The sequence below is a fragment of the Adelges cooleyi genome, unplaced genomic scaffold (genome assembly GCF_023614345.1).
Source record: "Adelges cooleyi isolate 19-005CV unplaced genomic scaffold, UGA_ACOO_1.1 ACOO_flye_CR_arks_rails_tigmint_CR_PRNA_247, whole genome shotgun sequence".
NCBI classification, from domain to species: domain Eukaryota; kingdom Metazoa; phylum Arthropoda; class Insecta; order Hemiptera; family Adelgidae; genus Adelges; species Adelges cooleyi.
Window position 1 is genome coordinate 4,829,214 of NW_026095912.1, and position 11,582 is coordinate 4,840,795.

The following is an 11,582-nucleotide window of genomic DNA, read 5'->3' on the forward strand; positions in this document are numbered from 1 at the left end:
CAACGTTGGGTCCGCAAAAGTTCGGATTCAGCGACTTCGGGTCCAGTGCCCACCTAGAAGGGACGATGCGGCAGGGCGTCTGTACGGTGCGGTCACTGCAGTGCGCGATGCGTGAACGGATGCGTGTACTACGGGAAATACATGTCCCGATGGACGCTATTGCGTTCAGCTTGCGTTCCGGCAGAGCTTTGGCACGACCATCGTGTCCCAACTGCACCGACGAAATCCCGCGGGATTGTCTGCAGAAACTTCGGGGACGCAAAACTCGGGGTCCAGCAACACCGGGTCCGCAAAAGTTCCAGTCCAGCGGCCACCTGGAACGGACGATGCGGCAGGGCGCCGGTATGGTGCGGTCACAGAAAGATCACTGGAATTCGGCAGTGACGCGGTCCGATATGTAGACGTCTCTTTGTATCGGCCGACATCAGTGTGCACATCATCCAGAACGTACCTATTGCGAAATACATGCCCCGACGGACGCGATCGCGTTCATCTTGCGCTCCGGCACGACCATCGTGTCCCAACTGCACCGACAAAATCCCACGGGGTTGTGTCTGCAGCTTGAAGAAACTTCGGGTCCGCAAAGCTTGGGGTCCAGCAACTCCTAGACCTTGAAGGGACGATGCAGGGCGGGGCGTCTGTATGGTGCGGTCCAGGCCGTGCACGATGCGTGAACTGAACGGATGCGTGTACACCAGGAAATACATGTCCCTATGGACGCGATCGCGTTCACCTTGCGCTCCGGCAGAGCTTTGCCACGAACTGTACCGACGAAATCCCACGGGGTTGTCTGCAGCTTCCGGTCAAACTTCCAGTACAATTGCGTGTACACCACGAAATACATGACACTGAACATGGTCAGCGTTGCACAACGTTGTACCTGCGCCCCCGGCTCTCGGCCGGGTCCACAGTACGCGTTATGCAGCGCAAGCTCCAACATCGTTGCCGAGCCAACCGTGCATAGACCGCAGCCGGTTGGCCCCCACTTTGTTGCGTGCGCAACGTTCAGCGTGGTGGCACGAAGTTGTCGTTGAGCTCGTTTGATCATGCAAACCAACAGCGTCCCGTGATCATCGGTCCTTCCTAGTCAGTCAGTCAGCCAGCCAGCCAGCCCGCTCACTTGCTCTCCTCGAACCCGAAACAACCGTTCCCTAAAAACATTTTGATCAGCATAGATGTTGAATGTTTGGTGAATATAATTTATGATGTAAATTTTCGACAAACCTCGAGAAGTACCTGGCACTCGGCGCCCGGCGTCTGAAAATGCACAACCCGGTGAATCCGTCGAGCGGCCGCGATTTCCTGTCGGCCAGACCGCCGCCGACATCACCACCACTTGGGGCTCTTCGTCGGGCGCAGGCTGCCTCGGCGCGGACTACAGCGAAGCGCGACGTGGCCCGTTCGGGCCGAACGCCGCCTCGGCTGCCTTAGCAATTTCGAATTGTTTCCTATTGAAAATCAAATTCAAAACTGAACATCAGTCCGCGATGTTGTCAAACAAGTAAACAACAATCGACACTATTATTAGCCAGTAAAAAAATAGCACAACGCAACCTCTGCACAGCCAGCAGCTAGATATAATAATAATAATAATAATTTAGATTAACTCGTTTTGCGATTGATTGACAGTTAATCAAACAAAAAATTGAAATCGCTCGGGAGATCATATTATGACATACCTATCAAGACTTGTGTGCTCGTTAACCATCGATATTGCCTATATAAAACGCCTTAAAAACCGCCCGCTTTCACAACGGCCTTAACAAAAAATAATTTTATACTCAATGTCTTGTATATGCAAATTACGCAATGAAGATTTTAAATGTTTTTCCGAAAGTTAAGTCGGCTTATTTATGCTTAAGAACTTACACAGTTAGTAGAACATGTTATTGACAAGTAAAGTTGACATATTATGACAAGTTAAGTATATTTTTATGTATAATAAAAATAGGGTCGCAGTATACGTTATTAAAAAAAAAAAAAAAAACATCAAAATACATATCTCTCTGTTGCGTTAGGATGTGGGATTACAATATGTGAGTTCAATGCTTAGTTTTAATGAAAAAATGCCTGTAAAACTCGCTATAAAAAAGTTGGAAATTTTCAATTTTTTGCATTGAAATAATTAGTTGACTAAAAATATTGCTGAAATCGTTCCACGGCCGATGCCTTGAATATTTTGTAATATGGCGAACAAATCAATTACGTTGTAGTGCAATTATTGGACTAATATAAAAAAATATCTAGTACGTTTTAATCAAAACAGTTTGCACAATTATTTTTATCCACATTGAACCATCAAAAAACAAAGTAATCCTCGTTCTTTTGTATCAGAATATATTTTCGGTTAAAATAATAACAACTGTACTATGTTTCACAACGGTTTGTCCGATCACTATAATCAGTTTTTATAGTATTATATTGTGTGTGTGCACACTGGTGTGTTGACAACTGGTAAAATTACATTAATTATAAACACTGGCGTTTCAATTGTACATTAGCCCGACACGACAATTGCACAACCGGAATTAAGTATAATTTCGAATATTACTTAAAATTACGTACAATCGCTTACATAAGTAACAAAAAATTATAGCAAAAAAAAAAAAAATGTACACATTTCAAAAAATATATTTTTATATTATAATCATTCCACGTATAAACATTTCTTATACAAAATAGACGTATCGCGATATTTTCTTAATGTACAACAGCTCAATCTGGTTTCAGTAAAAATCTTTGAAAAAAAAAAAAAAAAAAAACGCTTAATGTTAAATAATTATGTGATATTTATAATTAAGTAGTTGTTGAATTATATTAAAATATTTAACGACAACAAATATTCATATGTAGACGAGACGACAGAGCAGTATTATTGGTAAAACAATACGGCGTGAACGACATTTACACATTTCATTTAAAATAAATAAATCTGTTCAAAAACAAAATTAAACATTTAATAAATAATAATAATAAATTATAATAATGATAATGAAAAGTAATACGTTAGTATAATAAAAATTAATAATATATTTCGATAAACAAACAAAATGATGTTACATCGTATTATATAATGTGTAGCATAAAAAACATATTGTAAAAAAAAACAATACTACTCTAAATATTAAAATAACTCGAGTAAATAAAAATTTAACTATCCGTATGTCATTATAGAGTAGTAAAAAAAAAAAAACCAAAAAAAAGGTAGGAACTATTAATTTTTATTATGAGAAAATAATAAGTTGTATGGAATGGGACACAATAAACGACATCGTTTTATCTGATCTGTGATATCGTATTGACTTTTGAGCGCCACACGACGCCGGCAAACTAAATAAACAAAAAATATTCATTATCAATTTAGATTAATTATTAGCCGTTACGATTAAAGAAAAAAAGTCGTATATGGTTTTACAGTGAACAGTGACAATTGTAAAAAAAAAAATAATAAATTAAAGAAAATAATTTAACAGCATTGAATCGATAACAAAAAATATTAATATATATATATATATATATATATATTTTATAAATAAAAAAATGATTAAAACAAATGTTTTTTTTTTTCTACGAATTTATACAATCTTAAGTGTAATCTTATATTAAACGCTAAACAAAAGCCCTTTCGCCCTCTTAGTCAATCTTCTCTCTTAAACATCAGCGTACATTTTTTTTTTTTCATTTAAACATAAATTAATCGTTATTGTCAACGATATGGGCGAGGGAGAAGGGGCAGGAATTTCACATATATTCAAAAATATTATATAATTATAAATATTCAGGATTAGTCGTATAAAAAAATACGCACATTTTACGTTAAGTATTTTACAGTCATTGATTTATACATGAATATAATAATATAGTATTGTAATGTACTATATAGTATATACTTGTAAATTTTAAATATAAATTTTAATTCAGTTTACCGATTGTATTTTAATATCTGTGTTTAAAATACAAAATCACAAAATATAATACAGTTATTATTTTTTTCATTTTTCATTATAAATAAATAATTTAGTAAAAAACAATATAATTTATCGTAAGCTCTTTATTTTAAGTAATTAAACATGATAAAAGATTATAAAAAAAATGTTTTTCATTAGAGTTTGTTTAAAAAAGAAAATTTTTTTAGGAGTAAACATTTAATGAAAACAACGAATTGCGGATTACCGCCAAAGCAAGTGTAGAGTGAACCCATTTTTGTTTACTTACGTAAACTTTTAAATGGATTTATATGATATAAAAAAAAAAAAGCATAATGTATTAAGTATAGAATTGCTAGGAAAATGCAATCTAGAATTAGGCTTGAATTGAAATACGTTAATTACGAATAAAGAAACAAACGAATTCAATTATTATTATAATATGATTTCGACAAACAAGTAGCGTATACAGAAATACACACAAAATGAGAATTACAATTTGTTAACTATCGCCGAGATGAACTGTGATGGTTTAAGACTCTATATTTCTACGTAACTATAGGAGGAGGGTTCTTATGACAAGAGCACAAAATGATTTTTTTAAGAAATTTCCTAAACTAAACACGTGTGCAGTGGTATGGTTGCTCGTCGTCAGACTGGCGTAGTGAAGCTTCAGTAAATATTTTGACTTGGTTAGATAAATGTGAAACATTTAAAAGTGTGTGTGTGTGTGTGTGCGACTAGTAAGCGGCGGCCGATGTCTTTTTCACGTCATCCAAATAATGTTCTTTGAGGCCCGGTATGAGAGCCACCAACGTCCGATCTAACCACGCTATAGGATTGGGATACAAAAATCCGCCTTCGAAGAATCCAAGATGTCCACCGTGAGCCAATTCCATGTACAAAAAATTATCTTTGGTTTCTAAAAAAAAAAAAAAAACATATTAATGTATTATACGTTAAATTTTAATTAATTAATTTTTATTTTAACACGTAAGATAGATTTAATTTACACAACTAATACTACACAGCTGTTGTATACAAAAATTAATATATAATTTACACAACACACAGTATGTAAAAATTATATTGCGTGAAAATTATGCAACGCTCACTTGCGAAATTTTTTATCGGTATCAGAAGATCTTCTGGAACCAGTGGATCGTCTTTGGAATTGATAAACACCATTGGAGTGGTCACATTGTTAATGTAGTACATGCAGCTGGACCATTGGTAAAATTCGTGAAGGTTTTTGAAATTATTGACTTTTCTGTAAAATATAATTAAAAATTATTGTCGCTAATAAATTTTTTTTTTTAAATTACATTCAGAATGGTACTTAACGTAAATTCTTATGTTACTACTAAGTGTAAAACTTGTATAACAAATGTGTACATAAATGTTTTACTTGTTAATAACCTAACAAAGTTAGCCATAGCCACTCCTGGTCAATACGCCATATGCATATTATTATTAATAACCTAACCTAAACGTTTTACTTGTGACAAAAATTTAGTGTCTATTCTAAAAACGGGTTTCAATACAAAATTCTTTTTGGCACTACTGTACAATTTTTTATTAATGTAACCGTTGCAATACTGTTCGCACTCACATCGTTTGCAACGGTTAAAATGAGGGCACATGGTAAAATAGACATTTGTTTTTTTACCTTGTATAAGCGTCATCGAGTTCGGGCAGTGTAGCGGCAGATATTATGTCCTGTTCAACCAAAGAGTATCGTTCTTTAATGTCGTCGGACAGCAGTTTGCTTCTATGTTTTAGAATTAATGCTTTGGTCGCTTCCGTTAGGGCATACAAATAAAGTCTTCGGAAGTTCTGCCAGTGTAACAGCACTCCAGTTGCTCTACACAAAACGTCAAGTAAAATGAGATTTATGTAACATCGATAAAAATAAACAGTAAATTTCTAGATTCATCATCTTTGCTCATCGTTAGGGATGATGGAAAAACTCTGTTAGAGGAGTTTTGGCCTTTGCCGAAATTATGGTTTCTAAGAGTATTAGCTATCCAGGAACGGTCGTTAATCTGTCACTGGGGGAAGGAAGAAAGGCTTCTTTTCATCCGACGGTGTCATCATCAAGCAAAAAAAAAACCACCCTAGGAACTCTCTAGATTGGATGATTGTTTTTTTTTTTTTTAATGTAGTAAGATTTAAATTGCACGTGTAAGTGAAACTGTGTAAAATTTGAATGTTACTTATGGCTCACAATAATGTTGTTTAATGACTATTATTGAGTGGGCTAATATAAAACAACGTACGAAATAACTGTCGTATCTTACAATGTTTTGAAGTATACATTCTTTGTGAAGTCATTAATTTGATTTACAATCAAATTCCATTTAGATTAAGCAAATGTATTACAATATGTTAAGTTAAATGTTATTTCAACAACAAATTGTCATGTCAAAAAAAAAAAAAGAAACATTTAAAATGTTATTATTACTTTACAACAACAACAGCTGTAGAAAGTACATACAAATAGTAAAATACAGATGTAATGATGGAACATGTAAAAAGTGTACAAGAAATAATTTCATCATTGTGTTAAATATTCGTAAAAAAAAGTTTTTTACTTTTATAGTTTATAATTCTAGTTAAAAATTTTCCACCTCTTCTTCTTTCAATTAAAATAAATGTGAGTGTGTTACACCTTTATGAAAATGAACGTACCAAACAATGAATTATTTTTTTATACAAATGTAATAGGCATTTTATACACATCACGTAATATATATATATATATATATAAATATTATAGAAAATTATTATTGATGATAACAAAACAAACGGGCTTACTTTAGTGCATCATAAGGTTGGCAAATCGAAACCCCAGCAACGATGCGATCGGGTTGATTTGGCCGCGATTCTCCTAGATATTTGGTAACCAGATTACCGCCCATACTGTATCCAATGATGACGATTTTAGTTTTTGGATAATGTTCAGACAAATTGCACATCATCACATGCAGGTCTTCGGTGTGGCCTGAGTAGAAAAAAAAAAACCCATAATAATTAAATACAACAATTTTAATACAGCGTGGTTTCAATGTACGATACTACAGTACAACACTATTGAGGTACATTTTTAACTGGATGAAAACAATTTCGCATTTGGTGAGAATTGAAACTAGAAATATGTTTTTACCGTAAGTGAAAATTCTAGAGGCCGTTACTGGGACATTATGCAAAGCACCAACGTGGTTAAGCACGGCACAGCGATAGCCTTGATCCTGAGTGTAATTGACAAATGTTCGAATGTAATCGCTTTCCGAAGAGTTGCATATTCCAGGAACTATCACCACGGTAATGTCGTCTAGAAACAAACGAATAAAATATAAAACAGCTATACTCTCTAAACACAAACTGTAAAATGAGTTGTAAAATGAGTTTGATTGAAATTAAGATACACCGCATACAGAGTGTAAACGCACTCACCAAGTTCTGGGTCGATAAAGGTGGGCTTGAACAAATCGTAAGTCAGAGTGGTCCCGTCGTCTAGTATGATAAATCTCCTATCGCCTTTAGGGCACGGACACCGTACTCTTCCAAACACGCTGTACAATATGGTTTGAATGTGTCCACTAAATCCCCACAACCTTGTTGGTATATACCTGGAAAAGAAAAACGATTGTGATAGTTAGTTCTACTGGCATTTAATTGTTGTGTTATTGAGAGTACAACACTAACACTTAAGGCGGGGTTTAAGCAACGGTCATCACCTTTATCGTGCTAAACACTAGGGGGGTTTGCACAAACTTATTGAACGTGTAAAATATGTAGAAATCAAAGGACTGTGCAGCTCGGCAATTTTTTGCTCCAGGGAATTGCATGCGGTCTGTTTTTAAAGAGTTCTGTATAGGCAATATTTAGGGGGGGGGGAAAGGAAGTTTTTAATAATATTCGACCATTACAATTACAAATTAACAGTTAATTTGTATAAGTTTCAAGGTATATTTTTTTTTTTACTTTAAATCGTTTTTTCTATGAGTAAAAGTCATTTTGACCTATATTAGACCAAAAAGCTAAACAAAATTTCTACAACTTAAGACGGTTCAATTTCAACTCTGTAAAAATATCCGAGTTCCGTGGCTACTTTACCATGTAGGAAGCTGAATTTAATTTCAAAACTTCAGTTCCTTGTAATTAATTAATTAATTTTATAGTAGTCAACATTTTGTCTGGATTTTTGGTCTAAAACGTCAAGAAAACAGAAGACCACATGCAACCTTAAGCCATGCCTGAAATGAATTACACAGTCCTTCTATAACTAATCGTGTAAGCCCGCTTCAGACATTTAAGACAAATTTTATATGTGGCTATGTTGTTAACTAATTTTTAATGATTCAATGAAATATATTTAATATATATATATATATTTTTTTAATTAGTTCTCATTTGAATCTGAACTTTTGAAGTGATCAACTTTTTCAAAGTTAATTGAAAACGATTTATTCAACTATAACATAATTGAAAAATAATAAAAATGTTATGCTGTACCTATTGGTTACGATGAAATACATTTTTTACAAGTAATTTGCCCATCTTTGATTACATTACTTGAACCAATACAAGTTATAACATGATAATATTGTTTTATTAAACTTTAAACTCTATTTTTTTTTTATTAAGTATTTATGATTGAATGCTCGGTTTTCAGATGTAACATCATTACCTAATTTTAAATTATTACTACATAAGTTATTACAGGAAATAGCTAATATCATATATTTGTTATGCGTGTACCCGGCACAACAAATATACATGTAACGTTTCCCAAGGGTCAAAATGGCACGTACAATAATCAATTTTCACTAATATAATGATAATAAACTGAACATTGGCATATTATGAGCAATTCATCAGGTTACACTGAACGACGTATTGATGACTCACCGATGATATAATACCTATCTATACGTACCAAGAGGTCTGGTGACCTCATGGTTTATCTTATTAATTAACAAGTCAAAAGTAAATAATTGTTGAACAACGAAAAGCGGCAGTTTCTATAGCTATGTACATTACCCGCTTACTGATTACAAAACAAATATTATTGAATTTATAACTAATACGAGCAACAAATTGTTATAAAATCATTCAATTCAAGAGTACCTACAGAGTGCTACATCAATTTCCTTGAACTAATATTACATTGTGCTCGATACAAAATATCCGTATTATGTACATAGTTCAGACAACAGTAGATGTTGTTACGGTTTTTGTTTTTGAACGACATTATTACTAGGCGCGGCTGTGTAGAATGCAAAAATTTTGTAAATTGTTAGAGCTACTGTTAACTAACTACTGATTATACCAAACTGAAAGTTAGTTTTAATAAAAGTTTTTAAACCGACTGAAATGAGACCTAACCTAATTTATTTAAAACAATAGCTAGGTACAGGAAGAGTTCTCCATATGTTTTTTTTTACGTTTTTAAAAATATCACAATAAAACCCCCATTTATTTATTTATTCATTTTTTTTGGTACATTAGCTTTTTGTTATACTCTAAAACTAATTATCAGAGCTATTATTACAGGAACACATTTAGAGGCTACACAAATTAATTTTTTACATACAAATTTAAAAAGATTTATAATTTATAAATGATTTTGCTATACCAAAACAAAAATAGATTAACTATTTTAATAGAAATAGTACATAATAATATTTAATAGAATACAGAGTTTAGTGCACACTTTAGTCAGTAGATAATTTAGAAAATATCCAGTTCTCTACTAATATCCAACTCTATTGAATATTACCTCTGTTTTTGTAAGTAAAAAAGTAATGATTATTCATACTGAAAGTCACCGGCAATCCAATTTAACAGCTTTACTAATAGAGTATTGAACCCATTGAACACCTTTGAACCCACGATAAAATTAATTTTTTCCGTACTAGCCTAATTTGCTATAACTTTTATTTCTTGACTTTAGAAGTAGCACAATATAAATAAATATTGTCAGAAATGTAACAAAACCGCTCAAAAAAATTCCTTGACATTTTCAGCTGCTTAACATCTGAATCACAATAAGGGCACAATTTCGCTAAATTAAGTGAGGGTGTTTAAGCACTGGAAATATTAGAAAAATCCTATCTCCTCACTACTTACGGTATGAAATGCAATCAACCAATTAAAGGTGCCGATTGTAAATCTAGGGGTGTTAACTGTACAATTGACCTTCTTCCAAATTACAACTATGCTTAATGATGACACCCGAGTTGTAATCGTCACCTATTGCTGTGACTATGGGCTTGAGCATTAATTGCAAGGGCGACGAGTTGAAAACTTACGGTTCGTCAAGATGAGGCGCCCACTTCATGAGCTTGTTCAAAAACAATTTGTTCTTGCAGTAGAACAGCGGTTTTTGCGGTTGACTGGACGCGTTGAGCATGCGAAACACGAGCACCAGGAACACCGCTATGGCCGTCAACACGGCGGCCGACATGCTGATGTCTTGTTGGCCGGCGAAGCTTATCGTCGTAAGCACGTCGATCGCCACTACAGCGGCAGTGTTATCGTCGATGATTGTCGTCGGGGATTGTCCTGCAGCATCGGATTCAATCATGAGACCGTCGCAACGCGCGCCGATGACGAACGAAACAATATTGCGGATTTTACTTGAGAAAACAAAATACAGAATATTGACCTCACCCAGGTGTAAGCCGGACGGATGTAATAATTACAAGAATAATTATATATTAGTAATAAAGCGTTTCAAAGCGTTCGCCGACTGCGTTATCTTGCTGATAAGACGGCAAAAAAACGTTTAGTATTTTTTTTTTACACGAGCAGAAAAAAAAAACCCCGATACGAATCGTACACAAGACGGTCGCGAAACGAATTGGGTACAAGTTATTACTTATTATTATTATTATTGTGTACACAATATACCCGACAACCGATCGCAGTCGATTATTGAGCGAAAAAAAAAAAAAGGTCTTATGGATGAATCATTACTTTGGTCGTACACACGGCGGACGGGTAAAAAATATTTGAATATTATTCTTGTCTCTTTGATGTACAAATTACTGTAGTATTGATAATATAATAATAACAGTAAACGGATAGGGTACGGCCGATTCCGGTGGTGATAATGATGCGAAAATTTCCAGCGATAGGTATAAAAAAAAAAACGCACCTTTACGACGCGTGTGTGCAAACAATAACAGCTATTGTATTATTATCTTCGGTTAAAATAAACAGCTATAATATAATGTGAAAAAAAAAAAGGTAAACAACAAAAATTAGCGAAATAAAAAAAAAATTATCAATACCATCGACGCGGATAGTGTATGTGCGTGGGCCATCGACGACGGCACTATAGACGAGGCGGACACGGGGAAATGTGTCAATTTGTCGGCGGTCGGCCGCCGTCGGTTTTATCAGTGGTTCCCCTCGAGCCCGTCCTCGCCGCCGCCGCCGTACAGCATCCGGTGCCGCCGGCCGCCGCCGCAGGTACCGCACTGGCGGCCAGATGGCGTTCGGGTGCGCGCAACGAATTTTCGACGGGACGGCGGCCGAGGAGAACCCCTTGCCCGCCGGAGCCATGCCCGCCAGGGTCGTTTGGGATCTTATCGCGTTTTTCCGAATAATTCAAAAATAATTGTTTTTTTTTTTACTTTATTTCCG

The 11,582-nt window shown here is 34.9% G+C and overlaps 1 protein-coding gene across 1 annotated transcript; it reads right to left on the reverse strand.

Annotated features, from left to right (window-relative positions):
- Nucleotides 1-3,200: 3,200 nt before the first annotated feature.
- LOC126836877 (abhydrolase domain-containing protein 2) lies at nt 3,201-11,282 on the reverse strand. The gene is made up of 7 exons (XM_050570550.1): nt 10,244-11,282; nt 7,383-7,558; nt 7,093-7,260; nt 6,744-6,930; nt 5,596-5,790; nt 5,042-5,196; nt 3,201-4,848 (listed from the first exon to the last, which is right to left on the reverse strand). The coding sequence occupies exons 1-7, from the start codon at nt 10,516-10,518 to the stop codon at nt 4,667-4,669; spliced, it is 1,338 nt and encodes a 445-aa protein (XP_050426507.1). The 5' UTR covers nt 10,519-11,282; the 3' UTR covers nt 3,201-4,666.
- Nucleotides 11,283-11,582: the final 300 nt, after the last annotated feature.